Source organism: Lissotriton vulgaris, chromosome 6 (assembly GCF_964263255.1).
Source record: "Lissotriton vulgaris chromosome 6, aLisVul1.2, whole genome shotgun sequence".
NCBI classification, from domain to species: Eukaryota; Metazoa; Chordata; class Amphibia; order Caudata; family Salamandridae; genus Lissotriton; species Lissotriton vulgaris.
The window spans coordinates 53,321,876-53,349,666 of NC_141694.1; the positions used below are offsets into that span (position 1 = coordinate 53,321,876).

A 27,791-nucleotide genomic window follows, 5' to 3' on the forward strand; every position below is an offset into this window, starting at 1 on the left:
CTTCCTAACGGGGTTGATATAGATGTTAATTACTCAAAGTTGCCACTTTTGAGTCCCAGATGGTGGCCTATCGGTGATTCTGATCACTTGGGCCCAATTAAACTCTACGTCCAGAACTTCTATTTCCCAGTTGTATTTTTGGGCTATGTATGTTGATAATCCGCAGCGGGGATGCCCGAAAGTTGTGAATCTTTCGGCAAATATGTGATGTACTTTGAACCCCGCGATTGAAGTGGACGTTAGTTTCCATGACTCCTGAATCACGATTACATCTTGTTGTTGAAAGAAAGCCAGCGTTTCGTGGTTTTGAGCCATTTCTTGAAAACCGTGGACATTCCAAGAGCAAAACGAGACACTTTGCGGCCTTTTTGCCTTCTGAAGTTGCTTCCGCTTTTTTGCTACCATGAGGAGATTGGGCTCTGGGTTAGGTATGTTTATTGCTCAGTACCATGGGTACCCATGACCAATCCGTCCTGTCCATTCCTTGATGTCCAGTATTTTGTATGTTTTCTAGGGTAATGACCCTGTTCCCTGTGCCTATGGATGCTGGTGTGGACGCCCAAGCGCCTCGCAAGCAAGTACTTTTCCGGTTGCCTTTTCCTTTTTTTGATTACGTGAGCTATCTAGTAAGGGATAGGGATACCTTGGCTGTTTGTGTCGCAGTATGGTAATACCCCATGATCCAAACTTTGGTCTTGCAGAATATATCTTGTCCACCAGATCCTTTGAGGCCCAGGTTGTTACTGATTCCTCCGTTTCCGCGTAATGTCTGTTTGATTGGAATTCGACGGCTAACAGATCCTGGGAGGTTATCTCATTGAGTACTGATGTTTCTCTAAACAATTTTAAAAGGTTACATCGATTGAGGATGTCCTGCCTCCCCTTTGTTGGATATTCGGGTATGAATGTTATTTTTAACTCGAAAGACTCTGTGTGGTGTTGAATCTCTTCAGGCGGTTGCATGGAATCTGGTTTGGGAGGCAGAAGATTATGAGTTACATTGGTATGGCGTGTTGCAAAAGGAACTTGTTGCTCTCGCTCTTCCTGCACTTCCTCGATTTTTTCTTTTATTATGTATGTTGATCCTGTTTTGATTGCCCTTATTGAATCGGGGATTGAATCCCTTTGGAGTAACATACATCTGCGCTCCTTATCAATGACTGTTACTCTCACGGGTTTTAGCTCAGATTTGTTTTCTGATATTATTATTTTTTTTCCTTGTGTTTCGTTCAATTTATTTTCTAATACTGTGATTGTTTGCTGTGCGTCACTGATCATTGTTCTCGAATTGTTATCTTCAACATCCACACTTTGTTCACGCCTGTTTTCTACCGGGGCTAGTATTGTTTTCATTTGCAAGCTTCCTCCATGGGCTGCGACATTTGTAGGCTGTGTTTTTTCTTGTCGCAATTCTTGTCTTTTTTTAAAAACAGGTCTTTTTGCCCTTTGCTGGTCGTGTTCTGCGGGGGAGGATTGGCTCGTTTTGCTTTGATGTGAGGAGGGGGTGATAGTTGCTCCAGAAATCAAACATCCTTCCCTTGATGAAGTTGCTAGAATGTGCTTGTATGGTGATACATTGAATCCGTCCTCTCCCCCTGGCAGCGTGTTCAGTAATTTACTTTTGCTTTCATGGGGAGTATTCATTTTGAATATAGGAAAGCTATTTCCTTGGGGACACTCCTTTGCAGAAATCTGACTCGGAAGACGGCGTTTCTGTTTCCTTCAGGACCCACCACCCACGCCTCGCGGTACCCGCTGCGCGGGTCCCGCTTAGTCGCTCACCTGCCTGACTCTTCGGTGGACCTTACATCCAGCTGCTCCTGTGGGGTTCTGAGAGACGGTGAGGCGGCAGGGCTGCGAGCGCGACCCGGGACTCGCTTTCCCAGGAGTCCCGGTGTCTCTGGCCGTGTCACCTGGCCCCGCTCTCCCTGACCGCCCCGCCCCCAGCTGCCCCAGGTGAAAAAGAGGGAAGGATCTCTCGCCAGTGGGACACTCCTTTGCAGAAATCTGACTCGGAAGACGGCGTTTCTGTTTCCTTCAGGACCCACCACCCACGCCTCGCGGTACCCGCTGTTTAATATTTAATTTACGATCGGAATTTCTATACAGGTAAGTACTTAATCAATAATAACTCAATCGGAATGAAAAAAGACAGAGTACGTGGTGTTAGAGTTCTAAGGGGTTTTATTCCTATAAAAGGAATGGTCATGACCTGGATATCATTTTCCTGCAACCACAGGGGTTCAGGAAGGGATAGAGCATTCATTTATTGACAATACATAGCTTATATACTTAAGTTGCATTATGGAAACCAATACAGTAGGCGTAACAGCTGAGAGAGACAAGATAACAGTATACACGTGATATAATACGTAAGCAGAAGGCGTAAACTAGGCGTGATCATAGGCGTGAACATAGGAAAACGTCACAGGTAGGTGTAACAAGTAGGTGGGTACTTGGCAGAATTTTGCAATGTCAGCAGAAATCAGAGACTTGGATGCGCGCGCAGCTGCATGACGTGTACTTGACGTGAGACTGACGGGTGCAGGGGATTTGACATTTACACTAACGGGAAGAGACAGAAGTCTGGCATGTCAGATCATTGTTGCTCTAGCGCAGGTCGCGCTGCTAGCGAGTTGAGACTTTTTAATACTACCCTTCGAGTATTTTGGTTATTCTGAGTTATTTTATCCCCTGATTTTAAAGCGATCTCTGTTACTGGGCTGTCCCCTCACTCTCATTTAATTTAAGGAAAACGCACCGCTATTTTGCGGGTCCGGGTCCCTGGGGCTGGATTCCTGGATTTTTGGGCGCCATCTTAGTTTGGGGTGAGTGTTTGTAGCGCGGGCGCCATTTTGGAGCGTCCCGACGCTCGAGTTGGTCAGGGAGGCGCCTATTTAAGGCGGACTCGTGTTCTACCTCGCCCTGATCATTGTTGCTCTAGCGCAGGTCGCGCTGCTAGCGAGTTGAGACTTTTTAATACTACCCTTCGAGTATTTTGGTTATTCTGAGTTATTTTATCCCCTGATTTTAAAGCGATCTCTGTTACTGGGCTGTCCCCTCACTCTCATTTAATTTAAGGAAAACGCACCGCTATTCTGCGGGTCCGGGTCCCTGGGGCTGGATTCCTGGATTTTTGGGCGCCATCTTAGTTTGGGGTGAGTGTTTGTAGCGCGGGCGCCATTTTGGAGCGTCCCGACGCTCGAGTTGGTCAGGGAGGCGCCTATTTAAGGCGGACTCGTGTTCTACCTCGCCCTGATCATTGTTGCTCTAGCGCAGGTCGCGCTGCTAGCGAGTTGAGACTTTTTAATACTACCCTTCGAGTATTTTGGTTATTCTGAGTTATTTTATCCCCTGATTTTAAAGCGATCTCTGTTACTGGGCTGTCCCCTCACTCTCATTTAATTTAAGGAAAACGCACCGCTATTTTGCGGGTCCGGGTCCCTGGGGCTGGATTCCTGGATTTTTGGGCGCCATCTTAGTTTGGGGTGAGTGTTTGTAGCGCGGGCGCCATTTTGGAGCGTCCCGACGCTCGAGTTGGTCAGGGAGGCGCCTATTTAAGGCGGACTCGTGTTCTACCTCGCCCTGATCATTGTTGCTCTAGCGCAGGTCGCGCTGCTAGCGAGTTGAGACTTTTTAATACTACCCTTCGAGTATTTTGGTTATTCTGAGTTATTTTATCCCCTGATTTTAAAGCGATCTCTGTTACTGGGCTGTCCCCTCACTCTCATTTAATTTAAGGAAAACGCACCGCTATTTTGCGGGTCCGGGTCCCTGGGGCTGGATTCCTGGATTTTTGGGCGCCATCTTAGTTTGGGGTGAGTGTTTGTAGCGCGGGCGCCATTTTGGAGCGTCCCGACGCTCGAGTTGGTCAGGGAGGCGCCTATTTAAGGCGGACTCGTGTTCTACCTCGCCCTGATCATTGTTGCTCTAGCGCAGGTCGCGCTGCTAGCGAGTTGAGACTTTTTAATACTACCCTTCGAGTATTTTGGTTATTCTGAGTTATTTTATCCCCTGATTTTAAAGCGATCTCTGTTACTGGGCTGTCCCCTCACTCTCATTTAATTTAAGGAAAACGCACCGCTATTTTGCGGGTCCGGGTCCCTGGGGCTGGATTCCTGGATTTTTGGGCGCCATCTTAGTTTGGGGTGAGTGTTTGTAGCGCGGGCGCCATTTTGGAGCGTCCCGACGCTCGAGTTGGTCAGGGAGGCGCCTATTTAAGGCGGACTCGTGTTCTACCTCGCCCTGATCATTGTTGCTCTAGCGCAGGTCGCGCTGCTAGCGAGTTGAGACTTTTTAATACTACCCTTCGAGTATTTTGGTTATTCTGAGTTATTTTATCCCCTGATTTTAAAGCGATCTCTGTTACTGGGCTGTCCCCTCACTCTCATTTAATTTAAGGAAAACGCACCGCTATTTTGCGGGTCCGGGTCCCTGGGGCTGGATTCCTGGATTTTTGGGCGCCATCTTAGTTTGGGGTGAGTGTTTGTAGCGCGGGCGCCATTTTGGAGCGTCCCGACGCTCGAGTTGGTCAGGGAGGCACCTATTTAAAGTCGTCCTCTCCCGCGCAGCGGGAACGCGCAGTGGGACGCCGTCGCTTAGCCGGAGTCGTGCCAGAGTCCTGCCCGTCTGCGCTCGTCCGCGTCGAGGTAGCGGGTGCGGGCTATGGACTCTGGCCCTCTTCTTTAACATCTTTCTCATCATCATGGTGATGCTCAGGTATGATCGTGCAACCCTCCTGTCTATAAAAGACAGTATTCAGGTGTGTAACCATGTCCCTTTAACCCCTCTTTCGGGACCCTTTGACTGTGCCTGTGGATCCTTTTCTCTGGCCTCACCCATGGGGGTGCGCCCAGTTGATGGGACTGCCCATAGTACACCTTCGGGTCATGCCGGGCAAGTACTTAACATATGGAGCTTGAATGTTAGATCTTTGGTTAAGCACCACCAGGCACTACGGGACATGATTGATACGGACCTTCCTGATATCATCTTCCTGACCGAAACTTGGCTACAGGACACTGATACTGCCATTATAAATCTGGCTTTTCCATCCACCTATACGGTGTTTGTCCTGAACCGCTCGACTAGGGGAGGTGGTATAGCCATGGCTATCAAATCTTGCTTCCCGGCTGAGTGGAAGGTTCTGGATCTGCCTAGGTGCGAAAGTGCCTTGTTCAAGGTAAAGGCGAGTCACCAATTTACCCTTAGCGGCGTGCTTATCTATCGCCCACCCGGAAATGACACTGCTTTCAAAGCCGCCCTTGCGGACGTGGTTAGTTTGCATGCTCCCTCTTGTGCCAACTTTAACATAGTGGGAGACCTAAATATTCATCTTGACCAGACGTCTTCCCCTTCCATCAGCTCCTTGCTGGCGGACTTGGAAGCGATGCAGCTAAATCAACTGATCTCCTCTCCCACCCATATAGGAGGACATATACTCGACCCCTTTTTCACCACCTTAGCTCAGGCTAGGTCAGATGACCCGATGGTGGTGGGCTGGACTGACCATTTGTTGGTCAAAGTGAGATGTCCCCTTGACAATCCTCAACTTAAACCTGTTGACAAACAGGTTCTAAAGCGCAATTGGCGCAAACTGAAGTTAGAGGAGTTTGTCAGGATTTTGGAGGCGCAACCATTAGGCAAATTGCAGAATGCAGAACAGGGATATGAACAGTTCTGCAATTGGGTCCTTACTGCCCTCGACTCTCTTATACCTTTGCGTTGGGCAAAATGTCATACTAAAACTCGGAGCCCTTGGTATAATGAGACTCTTGCCGAGCTTAAGAGAACCTGCCGGCAAGCTGAGAGGGCTTGGAGAAAATCTTTTGACCCCACGCTAAAATCTCTGTACTTTGCTCAGCTTAAGATCTACCACAGAGCTATATGTCAAACCCGGGCCGCATATTATGCAGCTGAGTTTTCCAATAGCCCTAACCCCTCTAAGTTAATCTTTAAGGTACTTAAAGATTTGACGGGGAAACGGGCCACCTCGCAAGTAATATGCACGGACTCGCACTGCGAAAATCTGGCATCCTTTTTCGTAGAGAAGGTGCAGAAAATCTACCGTGGTTTTATTCCATCTGCCCCCGGGGATACTCCGAATGACGTGAAAGTATCGGTATCCGAAACTTTGTCCACCCTGCCGGCCATGTCTAACGGGGTATTTGACACTCTGAGCCTTAAAATCAAATCTGGCTCACCCCTAGACCCACTGAAACCGGAGCTCTTCGCCCGTCTCCCGCCTCTTTGTCGGGAGCCCATTTTGGATTTGATTAATCTCTCCCTCAGTGAGGGCATGGTTCCGCCATCCTGGAAGCAAGCTGTGGTCAGCCCTATCTTGAAGAAAACCAACTCTGACCCCTTGCTCCCGGAGAACTATCGGCCCATCTCCCTCTTACCTTGGACCGCCAAGGTCACTGAGGCGCACGTGAATTCCATCTTGTCTGCACACCTCTCTCGTAATAACATTCTTGACGAGAGCCAAAATGGGTTTCGCGCTCAACACAGCACTGAAACTGCTTTGCTCTTTATGATCGAGCATTTGCGGTTGGTGCTGGACGCGGGGCAGACTGCGGCGCTCCTACTGTTAGACCTGAGCGCCGCGTTCGACACGGTGTCTCACGACATCCTGTTGCGGCGTCTGGAGGAAGTGGGTATTGGGGGGAAGGCTCTTCAGTGGTTCCGCTCCTTCCTCTCGGACCGGTCTTTCAAGGTAGCCATTCCACCTGGCCAGTCCTTGCTCCATCCCCTGGAACTGGGAGTCCCTCAGGGCTCTGCCCTTAGCCCCACTTTATTCAACCTGTATGTGAAGCCGCTGGCTGCTGTCGTCAGGCAATTTGGCCTCACCATGACATCGTATGCCGATGACACGCAGCTGGCGGTGACACTCAGTGGGGACCCTGAGGTGACTGCGCTCAGATTCCGGGCAGGACTTATAGCCGTGGCTAGCTGGATGCGTAATAACTGCCTACAGCTCAATGCCAAGAAGACCGAGGTCCTGATTGTAGGGAAGCAGGCGGACCTCTGGGGAGATCAGTGGTGGCCTCCCGAACTAGGGGTGACCCCCCTCCCAGCGGCCGAAGTGAAAAATCTGGGGGTCTGGCTGGATTCTAATCTATCTTTTACCAGCCACACGAAGAAGACAGCAGCTACCTGTTATGGTATTCTGCGAGGACTGAGACCAGTCCTCAAATTCTTCGACCCTCCCACTCGGCAACTGGTGGTGCAGGCCTCCATCCTTTCCCGGATTGACTACGGGAGCGCTTTGCTTCTAGGAGTCAACCAGGCGGAAGCCACTAGGCTTCAGAGGGTGCAGAATGCGGCTGCTCGGGCCATTGTTGGACTCCCTAGACGCTGTTCGGTTTCGACTGTTCTGACATCTCTTCATTGGCTTCCGGTCAGACAGAGAATCAAATTCAAGGCTCTCTGTCTGACATTTAAGATTCTGAAGCTTTCTTCTCCCCCCGCCTTGGTGGGCCTCATTTCTGCGTATGTCCCCTCGCGGTCCCTCAGATCTGAATCACTCCATCTGGTGAGTAAGCCTAGGTTCAGGCTGAGCAGGATGGGAGGTCGTTCCTTCCGTGTCCTGGCGGCTGATCTGTGGAACTCCCTTCCTGTGCACATTCGCGCCCTTAATAGTCTGACTCTTTTTAGACGGGCCATTAAAACTCACTTGTTCTCCCCTGTGATCTGATATTCCCCTCTTTTCAGCTCTGATCTGTTGTGTTGTGTACATGATCTGGCGCCAGGACGCCCCTTTGCTGGGGCAGCTGTTGCGCCTAATAAATGTTATTAACATAACATAACATAACATCAACTCGTACCTAGATCATATCTAGTATCTGATGTTTGGGAACCATACTATCGGAAGTGAAAGGTCTCTGGGACAGAGGCTATTCTATACTGACTCTGAGTGTGTGTAGGCATCTTCGTGTCTGCATGAGATGCGAGGGGCATGGGCCTTCCATGGTAACAGAGTCTATGAATTACTTGAGCATGACAGCGTGGCCGGGCCCTTTGCTCTGCAGATGGGAGAATGTTTACTTAACTAGTAGGCAAGAATGCATTTTCGAGGAGCAGACAGATAATTCGAAGGTCGGATACAGTCTTGGCAGGCAGCGGGCTGAGCCGAACGCCATGGGCCGCACAGAAAGTAAGGCAGAGTTCAGAGATGCAGGTGGGGGCTGCTTGCTTCGGAGTCAGAAAACAGAAGAGGCTTGATGGCAGAATTCGGGCCTAGTTTGCCAGAACTGGGAAACCATGCAGAGTGTGCCACAAAAAGACGTTGGCAAGGCATATTTAGGAACTGAATATCCGATCCATTCATGGTGGATCTGGAAGAGGACATGCTAACGTTGGACGCAAATGTATTTGCGTCTTCATAGCTGGTACAGGAGGGAAGTTACATGTACTTTTAAACTGATACATGGAGACGGTGGGGTACATGCTAGGGAACACTTCTTGACCATAAAATTATATTTCCTCATTCCCTCCTTGTTCCCTGCGGACCCTTCATGATATATCGATTCTCATGAACCGATCAGTCTGATCTTGTAACATCATTTGCTCTTCTTTCCTCTTTTCACGTTTTGAGATAAAACTGGAATGTTCAATACATGATGTGGCACACTGACGTAAATAATTAATTTACTCTCGGAATTTCTATGCAGGTAAGTACTTAATCAATAATAACTCAATCGGAATGAAAAAAGACAGAGTCCGTGGTGTTAGAGTTCTAAGGGGTTTTATTCCTATAAAAGGAATGGTATGGTCATGACCAGGATATCAGAATATCAGGTTCCTGCGACCACAGGGGTCCAGGAAGGGATAGTGATAGAGCCAACTTTTATTGACATTACATAGCTTATATACTTAACATACATTACAGGAATCAATGCAGTAGGCGTAACAGCTGAGAGAGACAAGATAACAGTATACACGTGATATAATACGTAAGCAGAAGGCGTAAACTTGGACGTGAACATAGGCGTGAATATTGCAAAACGTCACATGTAGGTGTAACAAGTAGGTGGGTACTTGGCATAATTGTGCAATGTCAGCAGAAATCGGAAACTTGGATGCGCGCGCAGCTGCATGACGTGTAACTAAGAGTGACAAGGAACTTTGACATTTAAGCTAACGGAAAGAGACAGAAGTCTGGCATGTCAGATCAACTCGTACCTAGATCATATCTAGTATCTGATGTTTGGGAACCATACTATCGGCAGTGAAAGGTCTCTGGGACAGAGGCTATTCTATACTGACTATGAGTGTGTGTAGGCGTCTTTATGTCGGTATGAGTTGCGAAGGGGCCTGGGCCTTCCATGGTAACAGAGTCTATGAATTACTTGAGCATGACAGCGTGGCCGGGCCCTTTGCTCTGCAGCTGGGAGAATGTTTACTTAACTAGTAGGTAGGAATGTATTTTCGAGGAGCAGACAGATAATTCGAAGGTCGGATACAGTCTTGGCAGGCAGCAGGCTAAGCCGAACGCCATGGGCCGCACAGAAAGTAAGGCAGAGTTCAGAGATGCGGGTGGGGGCTGCTTGCTTCGGAGTCAGAGTCAGAGAACAGAATGAGGCTCGATGGCAGAATTCGGGCCTAGTGTGCCAGAGCTGGAAAAACTTGTAGAGTGTGCCACAAAAAGACATTGGCAAGGCATATTTAGGAACTGAATATCCGATCCATTCATGGTGGATCTGAAAGAGGACATGTTAACGGTGGACGCAAATGCGTTTGCGTCTTCATAGCTGGTACAGGAGGGAAGTTACATGTACTTTAAAACTGATACATGGAGACGGTGGGGTACACGCCAGGGAACATTTTACTGACCATAAAATTATATTTCCTCATTCCCTCCTTGTTCCCTGCGGACCCTTCATGATATATCTATTCTCATGAACCGATCAGTCTGATCTCGTAACATCATTTGTTCGTCTTTCTTCTTTTCACGTTTTGAGAGAAAACTGGAATGTTCAATACATGAGGTGGCACACAGTCCACAGATCGCTGGCCCACACTGTAGGCACAGACAGCAACTGAATACTATGACAAGGCCAATGCCTAGGAGGGATAGGAGCTTCCATCCCCAAGCTGTTAACGTTTCCCAGAACCAACCGGACCAAGTCCAGGTGCCTGGATCCTGATGTATCAGATTTGCAATTTTGTGTAGACGGGTGATAGCTTTATATACTGAAGGCGCGTTTTCTGGAATGAAAACACAGCAACTTGACCCGATGACCTTACAAGCTCCGCCTCTGTCTGCCAAGATGACGTCAACTACAAGACGATTCTGAAGGACAACAACCCGCATGGCGGACTGCTCCTCTGTTAAGTTACCTAGGGTGGAGGTCGTTTCATTTACTACTGCCTCGAGTGTTCTCGTTAATTTTCGTATCAACTTACTATTGAAGACAGTCCCTAAGAAGGGAAAGAAACCTTTATTGGCATCTGTGTATTTCTCCCATGCTGTTTCAGTGTAATCGACAATCGGGAGATCTCTTCTGAGTCTATTCTTTACTAGATTTGAGTTTCTGTGATAATCTGGGGGAGCTAGAAAAACAGGTGGGAGAAGGAATGCAATGTAACAGGTACCATCCCAGTCTGGAGGTAATCTTATGTATGCGGTAGAACCACAAACAAAATATGAATGACGAGTTGCTTTGAAGGAGGATTTACCTTGATCACTGAAGTCTACTACAGTTTTGCATTTACTATGACCTAATGGTACTGAACCTTTCTTTTTGATACATAAATCACCGGTAACTGGTAATACTAACATGACGGGAAGGACTGGAGTATCTTCATATTCAACAGTAAGAATCATAAGGCTAATTGTGTAATTACCTAATCCATAAACTTCATTTTCTAGATCAGTTCCTACTCTTACGGGAAGTCCGTTCTTGTCAGGATAACAGACGTTGAGCAAAACTAAGTTCAAGTTTCCCCAAACCCATCTTCCTTTAAAAACAGCAATATCAGAATCTAGTGAATTGATTATTCTGAACCATGCTCCACAGGAGCCATTGTGAGTGAATGGGTACGGAAAGAGGGGCAGAACTCCCTTGGACTTCTGGTAAGGAGGGAGTCGGCCACATATCCAACAGTTAGTAGCATTGCTGGTCTGATGAGAATGATGTAACATGCTAATGAATGTATTGTTGCGCAGCGCCAGTCTGTAAGATAACTCGTGTGGGGGTAACTCACTAAAAGTGTGTTCAGCAGTAACATTATAAACATATGGTTCACGCTTGAAGATAGGGTGGTATATGGAAAGCAGTATACTGGCAATAATAATCAAAAAACTTAGAAAAAACATTATTAATAAGGTCACAATACAGCGACTGTGCAGTACTTTGCAATATGTACGTTTTTTCGTTTTCCTCTCTCTCTCTCTATCTTGATCTAGGGGATACATGTCAGAAACTATTTAACCGATTCACCTAGGGGAGGACTTAAACAATTAAACTGTCTGACTTGCTAGATCGAAGTTTTAACTTATATTCCTCTTGGGGAGTTAACTCTCGTTTCGGGATATCGAAATCACTGGAATCAAGGCAGTCTTTGGAAGGGGCAAATGAGTCAGTTTTTGGCGGAAGTCCGGGCCACTTCTTGATATGGCTACAGTGAACCCATCCCTTACGGCCCTCCAATTTAACGGCAGTCCTTGTGGTCAGAAGTACGATCTTTGGCTCCTTCCAACGGGGCTCCAGCGGACTTGTCCTGTCGAAATTCCTCACCAGAACGGTGTCACCAGGACGGACATCATGCGGTTTTACATCAGTGTTGTCAGGAAAGGCGGCAGCAACCTGTGAACGACATGATTGGAGTGCAGACATCAAGGAGGCAAGGTAATCTGTCAGCATATTACAGTCAACATCTGTGATCTTTCTTGGCATAGGGGTTCCCCACATATTTGGTGGCCTGCCAAAAACCACTTCATACGGGGACAGTCCTGATCTCGAATGGGGAACCATCCGCATATAGAACAATGCAACTGGCAGGGCGACTATCCAGTCGACCCCTTTCTCTTTACATATTTTAGCAAGGCGTGTTTTCAGTGTCTGGTTGTGCCTCTCTACAAGGCCAGCGGCCTCGGGGTGTCGGACGCAGTGGAATTTCCACTGGTACCCTAGCAGAAGGGAAACCTGCTTCATTAACTCGGACGAGAATGGCTGTCCGTTATCTGAGTACACGATACGAGGCAAGCCGTACCGTGGGAAGAATTCACGAACCAGCTGCTTGGCAGTGGTCGAGGCAGTGTAATCTGAGACTGGGTAAGCTTCGGTCCAACGGGAAAGTGCACAAACAACTACGAGGACATACTTGAATCCTCGACAACGGTCCATCTGGATATAATCCATCTGGAGGACTTCAAAAGGGTGATCAGGGGGGTGGAATCCACCTTGCTCTACAGGGACGCTTTTTCCTGGATTGAACTGACAACAGATCATGCAAGTACGCACTTTCTGTTTTGCTGCTGCTCGTAAGTGTTTGTTGTACCAGAGATTCTGTAAACTGTCTAACATCGCTTTTTCTCCTAGATGTGCTGGACTATGTGCTGTATTTATTATGACTTGAACCATAGAATCGGGGAGAAACCATATAGATTTTCCCTTCGTCATCCAACCTTGATCTGTCTGGATCCCTCCTAGTTCGGTCCATTTCTTTATTTCATCTGGAGTAGCATGTGCCTGAATATCTATTACATCTAGTGTGGGATCCCTAACTGTCATACAATGTGTCAGTACTGTTGTCTTTGTCATGTCTGTTGCCTGCATATGAGTTAATGCTGTATGTTTTGCTGTCTGGTCTGCCAGGTCGTTACCCTGGGAAACGGAATCAGTAACTTTGGTATGAGCTTTACATTTCATGATAGATATGCCTGAAGGCAGATGTATTGCATCTAACAGTGCTTGAATGAGGGGACCGTGCTGAATCTTGGCCCCGTGTGAGGTCAGGAAACCTCGTTCTTGCCATAACATGCCGAAGCCGTGTACGACTCCAAAGGCATAACGTGAATCAGTGTATATGTTAACATTTTTGTTCTTAGCTAACACGCAGGCTCGGGTCAAAGCGACGAGCTCCGCTGCTTGAGCAGACAGTATATCAATACGGTATGTTTCTTTTACTTCGGTTTCAGTGGTCACTGCATAGGCGGCCACTAACTCTCCTGTATCTGTTCTCATACATGAACCGTCCACATAAAGTGTCAGGTCTGGATTTGTCAATGGAACATCGGTTAAGTCTTGTCGTGGTTTTGTTACTGCATTAACTATTTCTATGCAATCATGTAGAACTGACTCTGTCGTAATTGAAGGTAACAGTGTTGCAGGATTCAGGGTACTGCAGCGTTTGATTTCTATGTGTGGCTGGAATAGCGTTAATTCATAACCTGTCAATCTTGCTATGGTCAAGTGTTGAGTCTGGGTTCTGTTCAAAAGGACCTCTACAGAGTGTGGAACTTGTACTGTTAATTGATGTCCTAAGACAATTGAATCACTTTGTCTGATTGCTAGTGCTGTTGCAGCTACTGACTTCAAACACGCAGGGAGTGCCTGAGCTACTGAATCGAGTGTACTTGAAAAATAAGCGCAAGGCTTATGTGAACCTGCTTGCTCTTGAGTGAGGACAGACAATGCTGTACCATCACGTTCTGTAACAAAAAGTGTAAACGGTTTGCTGTAACATGGTGTTGCTAGAACTGGAGCTTGACATAAAGCTTTCTTTAAATCCTCAAAGGCTTGTGTATGTTCCTGAGTCCAAGGGAGGACAGTCGAAGTCGCTGCCTCCTGTGTTGTTAACTGAATGAGTGGTTTAGCTAGAAATGCATATTGAGGAATCCATTGTCTGCAGTACGAGGTGAGGCCTATAAAGGCCCGCACTTCCTTTTGTGTCTGGGGTCGTGGCATATTTACAATTAACTGAATGCGATCAGGAGTGAGCTGTCTCCCCACTTTGGACAGCAAGTGACCCAAGTACACAACTTGCTGAACACAGAATTGTAGCTTTGAATGGGACACCTTGTGCCCCTTGTCGGCCAGAAAATGTAGAACTGTCAGTGATGCTTGTTCACATTCGGACTCACTTCGTGCGGTGATCAACAGATCATCGACATATTGCAGTAAAGCGGTGTTAACTGGCATTACAATACAATCGAGCTGTCTTTTCAGTGCTTGACTATAGATGCTGGGGCTTTCTGTGAATCCTTGAGGTGCGCGTGAAAATTTGAAACTTCGTCCATTTAAACTGAAGCCGAAGAGATATTGGCTTTCTGGATCCATGGGTACACTGAAGAAGGCGTTCTTGAGATCAATTACAGTAAAGAACGTTGCTTCAGAATCAATAGCAGTCAGTAAGGATGAGATATCAGGAACCACAGGGAATTGTGGAACTATACATTTATTCAGCTCTCGAAGATCAATCACCAGCCGATATACTGGCGGTGCATTGGGATCAGTACGTTTAAGAATCGGAATGATAGGGGAATTACAGATGTTGGAGTCGGTCTCTACGACCACTCCTTGGGCAATGAGCTCTTCAATGATTTCCAGTAAAGCCACTACAGCATCAGGTGGTAACTTGTATTGTCTGATTCGTGGTAAAACAACTCCTGGCCTGAGTGTAACACGGTATGGTGTAATGTGCATACAGCCTACATCGGTTGGGCCTTGTGCCCACAGGTGTTTCGGTACATCTTTCAATCTGACATCGAATTCACGCAAAACATAGTGACCTTTGAAATCGCGCAGAAAGAGTCTAACTCCCTCCGGCGAACAGCATATCACTGCACCTAGTGCCTTTAATGTTTTAATTCCTAACAGATTTTCTGGACATGATTTCGTAAGCAACAAATCTGTAACACGTGACAATGGTCCTACTGCTAGCGGAACTGGTGCTGATACTTCATTTACAATGGGCTGTCCTGAAAAACCAAGGGAAACATTCTGTAAGCCTGAGAGGGGTGCCCCTGGGACTTCGTTGTGGCTGATTGTTGTGCGGCTTGCCCCTGTGTCAATTAAAAATTTTCTATCTTTTCCCAATACCTGACTGTGTACATAAGGACCTTCTTGATCTACAGGAATCTCAATAAGAGGCAAGCCAACTTCCCTCTCTAGGCTGTTTCATGCGAATCGCTGATAATCGGGATAATCGGATTGAGCATACTGGCTCATCTGTCGTGAAACTTGCTGTGTTGCGGCTAAGGGCTGTGACTGAGGTGGCGCTACAGTTTGTGCTGTATGTAGTGCATGCGGAGGCCCCGAATTCTGTGACATAGTTCGGGGATGCTGTTGTTGCTGTGGTTGCTGTGAAGTCTGTTGATGAGCCTGATCTTGTCTCGGTGGATGCGGTCTTTCCTTAGTTTTACCTGTTGCTATATTATACTGTAGGACTGGGCATTCATGTACGTAGTGACCTGGCTTCTTGCAATAATTGCATGTCCCTTTAACGGGAGCTGCTGAATTTCCTGTGTGTGGTGTACCTTTCCTTTGACCCTCGGCTGGAACCGACTGGGCCACTAACATTTTCAGTTTCGTGTCTTTCATACGTCTCTGTTCGCCTTCTTGTTCTTCTCTAATTCTGTTCTGATGATACTGTAACATCTGTAGCATCTGGGATGGCGTGTTTGCTTGCCATGTACTTTCAACTTTATATACACGATTTTTAACTGCAGTCAGGGAATTTTCAACTAACTTGGACACAAAAAGATGCGGGTATGACTCGCTACCTGGTTTCAGGCCACTATTAATAATAAAACATTTCTCAAATCTTGAATAAAAATCACTAGTATCTTCATCATGTTTCTGTTTACAGGCTGAGATCGCGTCCCAGTCTTCCTTTTTCGTTGTCAACAATCTTGGTAAAACTTGCACTATTAAACCTGGTAATGCTTTTTCCTTGTCCCCAAGAGCTTTCCCGGGGATACGAGTTTTCTCCTCGTCCTCTATTTCAGTCCATATAATCTTTTTATCTCCCACCTCCCACTCTTTTTCCTTTAATTTCTCATAAATGCCCGTAGGCAGCAGTACCTTTAACAGTTTCATAATATCAGTATACCTATAATCTCCCATCAGTAACATGTCTTTTAGTTCACGGTGAAAACCTGTAGGGTCTTTATCATGACAAGGTAACAGTTTCTTCATTTCTAATAATTCTAACTTCGTTAAAGGTGTGTAGACATACACACGTTCCAGGACATTATTAGCATTCAAGACTGGGTGTACTTCCCTCAAGGGGTTCTGACTGTCAATGCCATGCAGGCACTCCATATGATACATTTTCCTTTCTGGGCATGAAGCAGAAACTGAATAGGGAACATATTCGGTATTCGCGAAAGTATTATATCGGTGTCGCTGTTCTAGAATTAAGTGTATTAACCCAGTACTTAGACCTCTCCATCTGTCCATAATTAATGTTTCTAATGTGTCGGGTAAGGGACCTGGATCAGAATGTTGGCCTCTGAATAACGTGAGAAGGTGCTGGATCATGTAAACACCTGCTAATTTCTGTTCTTCTGGGGACAGATTCAGAAAAGTCTGCACTACGATATCATCTTTATATACATTGGGATTGTCAGCCCATAAAACTGCTGACCGGGCTAGTTCTTGTTCATCCATAGAATTGAGTACATGGTACCCCATTCGTTCTCGAAGTCTTTTATCAGTCTCCTGGAAATGATGTTCCGGAGAATTCGGTTTAGTTATACCAGAGAGAAAAACTCTCTTGCTTTCTGGACGGATGCCTTTCCTAAGGTAAGCTCCCTTACCTACATACGCTATCGTTTCTGTAGCTGTTCCTTGTTCTTCTTCCTCCTCTGAGGAGGCTTGTTCTTTGTCTTTTTCATGTATCTCTAATACGGCTTTCCTGATTTTTCGGTACATACTAGTTATACTACCCCCTTTATCATGCTTTCCCTCAGCTATATGTTGACCCCACTTCGTTAATCCTTCCATTTCGTCCTTGGTAGTTTCTGGCCTGTCTCGTTCTCTTATTAGGCAGTTTATAAAAAAACGTAATATGTTTGCTTGAGTGTCGACTTTCTGATATGCCAGTGCCTCTTTAATACTTTCGGGATCTTTACCTGTCTGGACGAAACGGTATATTCTGTCTAGGTGGTCTTTCATTCCTGGGAATGTCAGTAAGTAATCTGTAGCGGTTCGCAAACGTAATGATGCTAACATCATTCTATCGTCCTTGCCGGGCACTGGATCATATCTACAAACTGAAAGCGGTCTTTTGAGTAGGTCGAGATGGGGTGACTCGAGCCGGAAAGGACTCTGGGTGTCCCTGAACTGTAGTCTATGTGTCGGTGGCGGAGTTTGGAAACCCCCTGCTGCCCCTTCTAAAGATGAATCTTGAACAACATGTCTTTGTGGGGTCTGTATGTGTACTTGAGTTTGTCGTTTAGCAGGGTCAAGTAAAAGCGGTTTCGGCGTGTCTCTCCGAGGTACGGGAAGTGGTGGAGGTGAAGGTACGGCAGACTTTTGATCAGGGTGATCTGATTTCGGTAACTGCGGAGTAGGGTCTGGAGGCAGATTACCACCTCCAGCACCGCCGGTGGGTGGGACATGGGCAGGACGCGGACGGGTGTAAGCAGGAGCTTCACCCTCTAGATAGGAATTCAGGAATATGTCTTTAACGGTCCTGTGATTTACTTTAATCGGAACTAATGGTGACGGCAGATTTTTCGGTATTTCAGCTGTGGTTTTAGGCGAACCCTCGGTCGCCAAATACATACCATTTACGAGACTGTTTCGGGCACGGTCTACTTGTTCTGCTTTGACTCTAATTCCTTCGTTTACTAATTCATTTTCTCGAGCGTTATCTGATTCTTTAAGTCTGTCTTCTCTACGGAGTGCTTTCTCAGCACGCTTACGTGATTCTTTACGCCAAAATTCTATGGCGTCTTTCTGAGATTGTCTGGCTTTCTTTTTCCATAATGCTTCTTCTACCTTCATGATGCACTCGGCATCCCAAGTTCCTGTAGCTGGCCATCGGTATCTCTCTTCTAGATGCTTGGTATAGTCGGCCCATAAATCTAGATACAGTATGGCGTCTATGCCATGTTTGTGGTACATAAAGTTACCGGGCGTATCCCTAGGGGGAATAGGAATTTCTTCCTCTAGTATCCCTTTCCTAGTTCCTAGCTGCTTTAGCTTATCGAAGAACGGCATTTTTGTTACTTGGTACTGAATACTTGATACGGAACACAATTTGCTACAACAAAAACACAGTAATACTTTAAACAATCATTTGCACCACAACATTAAACACAGAAAACGTTTAGAACATGTCTCTACCCTCGCTAACTGATATGCTGCTAAACAGCACAGATACACTGTCTAAAACAATGCAGACCGTATTTGTGTACCCAAACACGTCTTTACCGGATACATATTAATGCACCCGTCTAGATACTCCCAGCAACGGTACTCACCGGGAAGCACAGAAAACAGAAGGCCTCGGAAAACACGGACCGGACTGGACTCGGATTCGGACTGGACTCGGCACGTGGTACTAGGATAACTGGTGGGCCTCTTGACACCTCGGACCCTGCCTCTTTCGGCTAGGCTCTGGTCGGGATCCTCCGCACTCCTTACCGCCTCGTCTGGGTGCTGATCGCAGTCTTCGTCACCTCCGTGGGCCAGAGGGAGATTACAGGAAATCCTGCCAGTACGCGTAGGTTCCTTCTAACTGATGGCAGGGGACAGAGTATGCAACGCACCAACCGGCGCGTAAGGTGGGGGAGGGGTCCCTATTCGGGCGCCAAAATGATGTAAATATTTAATTTACGATCGGAATTTCTATACAGGTAAGTACTTAATCAATAATAACTCAATCGGAATGAAAAAAGACAGAGTCCGTGGTGTTAGAGTTCTAAGGGGTTTTATTCCTATAAAAGGAATGGTCATGACCTGGATATCATTTTCCTGCAACCACTGGGGTTCAGGAAGGGATAGAGCATTCATTTATTGACAATACATAGCTTATATACTTAAGTTGCATTATGGAAACCAATACAGTAGGCGTAACAGCTGAGAGAGACAAGATAACAGTATACACGTGATATAATACGTAAGCAGAAGGCGTAAACTAGGCGTGATCATAGGCGTGAACATAGGAAAACGTCACAGGTAGGTGTAACAAGTAGGTGGGTACTTGGCAGAATTTTGCAATGTCAGCAGAAATCAGAGACTTGGATGCGCGCGCAGCTGCATGACGTGTACCTGACGTGAGACTGACGGGTGCAGGGGATTTGACATTTACACTAACGGGAAGAGACAGAAGTCTGGCATGTCAGATCAACTCGTACCTAGATCATATCTAGTATCTGATGTTTGGGAACCATACTATCGGAAGTGAAAGGTCTCTGGGACAGAGGCTATTCTATACTGACTCTGAGTGTGTGTAGGCGTCTTCGTGTCTGCATGAGATGCGAGGGGCATGGGCCTTCCATGGTAACAGAGTCTATGAATTACTTGAGCATGACAGCGTGGCCGGGCCCTTTGCTCTGCAGATGGGAGAATGTTTACTTAACTAGTAGGCAAGAATGCATTTTCGAGGAGCAGACAGATAATTCGAAGGTCGGATACAGTCTTGGCAGGCAGCGGGCTGAGCCGAACGCCATGGGCCGCACAGAAAGTAAGGCAGAGTTCAGAGATGCAGGTGGGGGCTGCTTGCTTCGGAGTCAGAAAACAGAAGAGGCTTGATGGCAGAATTCGGGCCTAGTTTGCCAGAACTGGGAAACCATGCAGAGTGTGCCACAAAAAGACGTTGGCAAGGCATATTTAGGAACTGAATATCCGATCCATTCATGGTGGATCTGAAAGAGGACATGCTAACGTTGGACGCAAATGTATTTGCGTCTTCATAGCTGGTACAGGAGGGAAGTTACATGTACTTTTAAACTGATACATGGAGACGGTGGGGTACATGCTAGGGAACACTTCTTGACCATAAAATTATATTTCCTCAGGCGGGTCCCGCTTCGTCGCTCACCTGCCTGACTCTTCGGTGGACCTTACATCCAGCTGCTCCTGTGGGGTTCTGAGAGACGGTGAGGCGGCAGGGCTGCGAGCGCGACCCGGGACTCGCTTTCCCAAGAGTCCCGGTGTCTCTGGCCGTGTCACCTGGCCCCGCTCTCCCTGACCGCCCCGCCCCCAGCTGCCCCAGGTGAAAAAGAGGGAAGGATCTCTCGCCAGTGGGACACTCCTTTGCAGAAATCTGACTCGGAAGACGGCGTTTCTGTTTCCTTCAGGACCCACCGCCCACGCCTCGCGGTACCCGCTGCGCGGGTCCCGCTTCGTCGCTCACCTGCCTGACTCTTCGGTGGACCTTACATCCAGCTGCTCCTGTGGGGTTCTGAGAGACGGTGAGGCGGCAGGGCTGCGAGCGCGACCCGGGACTCGCTTTCCCAGGAGTCCCGGTGTCTCTGGCCGTGTCACCTGGCCCCGCTCTCCCTGACCGCCCCGCCCCCAGCTGCCCCAGGTGAAAAAGAGGGAAGGATCTCTCGCCAGTGGGACACTCCTTTGCAGAAATCTGACTCGGAAGACGGCGTTTCTGTTTCCTTCAGGACCCACCACCCACGCCTCGCGGTACCCGCTGCGCGGGTCCCGCTTCGTCGCTCACCTGCCTGACTCTTTGGTGGACCTTACATCCAGCTGCTCCTGTGGGGTTCTGAGAGACGGTGAGGCGGCAGTGCTGCCAGCGCGACCCGGGACTCGCTTTCCCAGGAGTCCCGGTGTCTCTGGCCGTGTCACCTGGCCCCGCTCTCCCTGACCGCCCCGCCCCCAGCTGCCCCAGGTGAAAAAGAGGGAAGGATCTCTCGCCAGTGGGACACTCCTTTGCAGAAATCTGACTCGGAAGACGGCGTTTCTGTTTCCTTCAGGACCCACCACCCACGCCTCGCGGTACCCGCTGCGCGGGTCCCGCTTCGTCGCTCACCTGCCTGACTCTTCGGTGGACCTTACATCCAGCTGCTCCTGTGGGGTTCTGAGAGACGGTGAGGCGGCAGGGCTGCGAGCGCGACCCGGGACTCGCTTTCCCAGGAGTCCCGGTGTCTCTGGCCGTGTCACCTGGCCCCGCTCTCCCTGACCGCCCCGCCCCCAGCTGCCCTATAGGTTCGGGACTATAAACTTGGAAGGTGCTCGCTGCGCCGGAGCGCCCGGGGCTAAGCCCGGGCAAAGGGCGGGCCCTCCGTGGCCTGTAGTGCCTGGACTGGGCGCACCCTTATTAGTCCTCTGTACCATAGGTTCGTATTGATTGATACAGTTGCCTTTCTGACTGAAGCTACTGGGGTCACTTTTCCCCCGGGTAGCCTATCTGCTCACCTTGTGCTTATTGTTATCTTTGGGTCACTTGTTGTGATATTTTACTATAGTTTGTTTCCTTCTTTAACTACCTAGAGATGTCTACTCGTAAAACTAGGAGCCAGAGAGCTGGAAACGACAAAACTAAAAAAGTAATTGGCACCCTAGATAACTTTATTTCTCGAACACACTCTTTGATAGACGAGGGCATTTCTATAATGGAAAGGAGAGTATCATTGGACCTTGCTCACGCAAAAAGATCCTCATTGGGCAACATTGCAATGATGCATTCCCCGCCGCCAAGTTTGATAAACCTTGTTGTTACTTCTGCTGGGAACTCCATTAAAGATTCTACTCCCGCCAGCAGTCAACCACTAATTCCTATTAATGCCCCTGTCAAGAGCGTACTACCCTCTAATATCCCCCATGTACCCGTGATAGTTAATCATGATGCTATTGACTCTTCTAATACGGCTGGGTCAGACACCATTACGTTAACTTCAATTGTTGTGAACCCAACAAATCCTCCTATAGACAATCCCGCCATTATTCTACAAGGGTCTATGGGTTCCAACTCCGGTGGGGACAATACAGGTGTGGCGATAGCAAATGATGTGACTCTCCAGGCACCCATTGCTCAAACTGAGTCTGACCCCTTAGATTCTACCCCCCATTTGTTATCTTTAGGGGTTCCGGACGATATAACTCCTGATAGCAGTCTGGACAGTCTTCTGGATGTGAGCGGAAGCAATGACTCACTAACTAATTCAGGAGACGGGCTTGACTCCTTAATGGAGTCTATGTCTAGTTTGTTAAAATCCTTGCTTTCGCCCCTGGAGAATAGGCTTTCTAACATAGAACATCAATTAGCCACTATTCTTGCGCTACAAGACCCTAGGCTGATTACCCCTGGCCCCTCTATTCCGGTGGTTTTACCGCCTGCTATTAATACTGGGATAGTTGTCACAAATCCACCTACGGGGAGTGCTCCAGCTCCCGCAATTATCCTTCCAGTTCCTTCTCTGCCAGCAACTGATCCAGTGAATAATATCAAACCCTCCACTTCTACATGTCCAAGTGCAGTGAATAGAAATGCAGTCACTAAAAAAACTCCTAACAACCCAGCTCCTACTATTCCACAGTCTCAGCCCAGAAAAACCACATCGCGACGTAACATCAATTTACCACCAGATGCCTGTCCGTATGTGGTTGTTCTGACAGGGATTCCTGAACTGCCAACATTCACTTCTGAGCCCTTTTGGGCGATTAAAAATAAAATATGTCACTGGCTTGACAAAAATTACCCTCCACCACCCAGCCTAAACAAGAACATACTTATGGTCGAACGGGCACCTTGGGTAGGAGGGAAGAAGAAAAGTATAAAGGGTGATTGTGTCGTTATCACGTTTGAGGACCCACGACTTGTAGAATTTATATGTTCAACTCCTCCCTGTGATAGTAAGTCAGTGGTATCAGCCAAACTCCTGTCTTTTTTTTATATGCAGGAGGGCCACGAAGATGCTAGATGGAGTTGGATGAGGCCAGTTAGGAAAGGCTTGGGTAGAGGTGGTACATATCAGAATCCACAACAATGGGGAATGCCTGCAGAGGAAGGATGGAACTTAGTCCATAGGAGGAGGGGGAACCAGTGGAAGGGGGATACACATTTCAATGGAGAAGGGTGGGGCCCACAGCTCAATTACCCTTTATTCCCTTGTTATAATCGATTTAGTGGGTTGGAAGAAGTGGACTGACCATCATCCCAGTGCATTGGAGATGCCAGGGGCTGTGGGGTTCTTTCTACCGTAGATAGTGGTTCTATCGTTCCTACTAGGGAGGAAGTACCTGACCAGGGTAGCACTATTCCAGACCCCTTGTCAGGGGATGTTGATACCCAGGCCGCCATGGATACACCTATGCTGTCCCCTTCCCTTGTTAAAATTCTGTCCTGGAACATAGCCGGCTTAAAGAAAAACTTGCCCGACCCGGAATGGAATAATTTTGTAGATGATTTCCATATTTGCATGTTCCAGGAAACCTGGTGTGTAGAGCCAGAACACAAACAGGGCTATTCTACGTTTTTTGTCCCTGCAATACAGCATGGGAGGGGGCGCCCATCGGGTGGCTTACTTATTTGGATCAGGATAGATTTGAATTGTAAAATTACTGTTAATTATGTCCCCTGTAACGATATTCTACATATAACTGTTAAAAGGCAGTCTGCCAGGAATGCTTTTGAACTTTTTTGTATTTATGCCAGGGGGCTCCCAGGGGGCCAATTGTCTCCTATACTGGAGTTGTTGGACAACACGCTTTCTGCCCTCCCTTCTAAATCCTCAGTATTAGTGGGAGGTGACTTTAATTGTACATTTGAGCCTCTTGATGAGGATGAATTTTTGGGCTGTTATAATAAGCCAGGAAATCAGTTAATTCCATCCTTATCTCTGGCCCCAATTAAGAAGTGGTCGGCTCGAACCATTCAGTTGAATGCCCTGGTGTCTGCACATGACCTATGTGCCTTAAATGGCCGTACCACATCCGATCGTATGGGCGCTATGACCTTCAATCGATTAGGTTGCCCGTCACGGATTGACTACATCCTTTTGGACATAGGGTCATGGGCTAATCTGGTTGATATGGAGGTCAGCCAGAGGATTGATAGCGACCATAATCCCCTTTGCATGGGTATGTTCTGGGGAGACAACGGTGGTGAGGAGGTTCACAATGAGCTGATTACCAAAGAACTAGTCCCTTCTAACTGTAATCGCAGGATTAAATGGAATGTGGTTAGGTGCAATGAGGGGACACTCGAGAATATTAGGGTTCTAGTTTCGGCTGCTTCATCTGCCCTGATTCCAGTGAACCAAATTTTACTCCAGCTTCAGGGGTCGGTGCTGGCAACTAAGTATAAAGACCTAATAGGGGAGATCAGTATGTTTTTCTCAAAAAAAAACAAGGGATGTCATTTGTCTAAATGCACGCAAAAAAAGGGGAACCCTTGGTACACTGCCTCCTGTAGAGAGAAAAGGAAAGCAATTTTACTAGCTATTAAAAATAAGGATGCCCCAGCTGCTAGATTAGCTAGAAATGAGTATCGCATCAGTATTATGAAAGCCAAAAAAGATTGGGAAGAGGAACATTGGCAGGCTCTAAAGGAAGCGGCTCATGGGAATAATGCCACTGCATTTTGGAAACTGATCAACGTCATGGATAGACGAGGCGCTGAGCCCATACCAAACCATATAACTGAGTCCCAATGGTATTCCCACTTCTCAAATTTATATGGCGTGGGCTCCTTAGAAGTTGCGCCAGTATCCCCTATACTAGGTACTGATCGTATGGTCCATCGGAATGATGGCTTTACAGATGTACTGTTTTCGCCCCGTGAGGTGCAAGAGGCAATCCTTAAAATAAAACCGGGTAAGGCACCTGGCCCGGACGGAATACCGGGTGATTTATTGATGTCTAACCCACTGGTTTGGGCTGATTTTATTGTAAATGTTTTGAATCTTATTCATTTAGGCGAGCAGGTACCGGACTCATGGAAGGGTGCCGAAGTTGTTACCGTTTTTAAAAAGGGTGAGAGAGAGGACCCTGCCAACTACAGACCAATTAGTCTAATTGATGTTACTCAAAAAGTAGTTGGCAGGGTAATTGTAAATAGGATTGAGGGCTGGCTTATGGAAGAAAACATTCTGTCCCACTTTCAGGCTGGATTCAGAAACAATGTTGGGGCCATTGACCAAGTCTTCAGATTTTGTGCAGTTTTCTGGAAAACAGTGTCAATAGCCAGAGGGAGCCTTTACCTGGCTTTTATTGACCTTAAAACGGCTTTTGATGTAATACCCCGTGTTAAACTTTGGAATGTCCTATTGGATATGGGTTTCCCATCTTATCTGTTAAATCTTATCATCAAACTCCATGAGGGTACATATGCGAAGATACGCTGGGGGGCGCAGGGGCAACTCACTAAGAGTATACCTGTTAATAGAGGGGTGCGGCAGGGGTGTGTGATGGCCCCTACTTTATTTTCCCTCTTTATAAATGGGGTGGTGAAACATCTGCAAGATACATCGGCTGATGCCCCCATCGTGGCTGGGGAGAAAACACCATCCCTCCTCTTTGCCGACGACACCCTCCTCTTATCAAAAACCCCCACAGGTCTCCAAACCCTTCTTGATCAGTTTAGTGTTTTTTGTCAGGAACGGGGACTTACAATAAACACAACCAAAACTAAACTAATGGTTATGACCGCCAAGAGGAAATATAGGAATATCCACTTGACCTTGAATGGATCTCCTTTAGAGGTGGTCGATGAGTTTGACTATCTTGGTGTTAGGATTAATAATCATTTGAAATGGGAACCCCATATATGTAAAATGATTTTAAATCTCAAAAGGGTTTCCGGCACTATTTTAAAAAACCAACGTCTCTCTGTAAGCAGGCCAGTTGCCCCAGCCTTATCAGTCTATGAGGGGAAAGCAATTGCCTCAGCTGTTTATGGCTCGGAACTGTGGGGCAATGAGAATACCAATGACCATGTCCGATCAGAGAACAAGTTTATGAGGGATTTGGTGTCGCTTCCATCCTCTACCCCACTTAAACCTTTATTCTTAGACCTGGGTAGAAAGTCTATTGTGGACATCCTCCAGCTCCGTCCCCTCTTATATTGGGTTCGTTTGAGGAGGACCCCCGAACTAGCTAATTATGCCCTTGTGTTAGATGAAATGCTAAAATTAAACACTTCAGGCAAAATCAGGTGGCTAAATGCATTAAAAAAGGTTGTTGCAAGTGTGGGTTTAAGCGACGCTTGGGTATCCCAATCACCTCCACCAAAACAAGTGGTGAAAAAATTATATTGGGATTGGATAGAGACCAAGGCGCTACAGAACCCAAACTGGGGACATTTGACCGAGACCTTTTTGACCCATAAATGCACCCTAAAATTGGAATTGTTTTTGGACTTCATTCAGATTCCTCGGGAAAGGACTTTATACCTTAAATTTAGACATGGAACATTGCCCCTCAAAACATTTACATCTAGATGGAACAATAGGAGGGAAGAGGATATAATGTGTCCAGGGTGTACAAATCCCGAGGAATCATTGGGCCACTTTTTCTTTGCCTGTAAGGCATACATCTTACCTAGGAAGAAATGGTTAAAACCAGTACTAAAGAATCTTGGTGTTAGAGATTACAAATCAGCTTTGCGTATTCTTATCTCCGACACCTCTTCTATGGTTACTATTTGTGGGGTTGCAAAGTTTTTATCATGTGCCTGGATCATTAGGACTAAGATTTTTAAAAATGCTCATCAAGTCAATTTTTCCACATAACTTTTATATGTATTTTTGTAAATAATGAACTGTTTTTATAATTATGTGTGTACTTTATGTTTGTACTTTTTATGATACATGTGTCGAATAAAAGTATAATGACTTGACTTGGCTATTTCCTTGGTCTATATTTTTTTGCTTTTTATACTTTAGTCTGGCCTTCCTTGCCCTTTTATTTTGTCTCTTTGTTGGCTTACCCTCGGTGAGGGACTTATTGGTGGACTGAGTTGCTTCCGTTCATTTGATTGATCTTTCTAAAATGTTCTTCAATTGATATTTGTTCTTGGTCATCTATTGCTGTAGTTCTTGGGAGTCCTTGAACGTAGTTACTCCTTAAATTTGGCGACGTGGCCTGATTTGATTGCGTTTCCTTCTCCTGATTACTGAAACAAGTTTGTTTTACCTCCCCTAGGATATCCTTTAAGATGTCCGGGAGACTTGCCAACTTCTCGATTATACTCCCGCAGTCACAGTTGAACTGTTGTTTACCGTGGCGAGTATGTGGCTCCGATTTCCCCCTATTGGTTAAAAGAGACGAAAGTGAGTCCAGTTTTGCCTTGAGATGTGGCCAGCAATTAAGTTGATGAGGTCAATCTGGACCTCCATTTTGTCCGATTGATAATTCAGCGCCCTTATTGCTTGCTCTAATGTGCTTAACGGGGATTGGGTCCATGGATTAGGTGGCTGTTCTTTTAGGTGTTTACGTGAGTCCTCAGACCCCAGGTCCCTTGTGCTCACTGAAGAAATTGTAATTGTCGCGGTGTGGTGTGGTTAGGGTGGATTTGGTTTATTAGCATAATACTACTATCATCCATTACTAGCCGTTGTTGGTCTCTGTTTGCCGAAGAGCTGCGAGGCGTGGAAACCAACATGCCCGGGCTGGTCGGATGATCGTTATTACCCGTTTCTGTTTGTGGGGCTCTCCCTTGGGAATCTTTATACTTGGTTATTGATTCCATAATTTCCTCAAATTGGGAATCATTTGATAGAAAAAGAGGTTTTTGCCATGGATCCACTTCTTGTACGAGCAACGTGGAAGGATTACTGAGTTTTGAAGTTTCCTCGCTGGATTCCTTGGATTCCTTTGTAAAGTTCTTTACTACAGCTGTCTCTGCAGTTGGTATGCTTTTGTTTTTGCTCAGGT

General features: G+C 46.8%; 2 protein-coding genes across 5 annotated transcripts in view; both read right to left on the reverse strand.

Annotated features, from left to right (window-relative positions):
• LOC147706779 (uncharacterized) lies at positions 1-27,283 on the reverse strand. Its single transcript, XM_086925126.1, has 2 exons — positions 26,756-27,283; positions 1-1,660 (listed from the first exon to the last, which is right to left on the reverse strand). The coding sequence occupies exon 2, from the start codon at positions 1,642-1,644 to the stop codon at positions 538-540; it is 1,107 nt and encodes a 368-aa protein (XP_086781252.1). The 5' UTR covers positions 1,645-1,660; positions 26,756-27,283; the 3' UTR covers positions 1-537.
• LOC147706778 (uncharacterized) overlaps positions 1-27,791 on the reverse strand; it is a 475,050-nt gene that overhangs the window by 305,269 nt on the left and 141,990 nt on the right. The gene's annotated exons all lie outside the window — the stretch shown is intronic.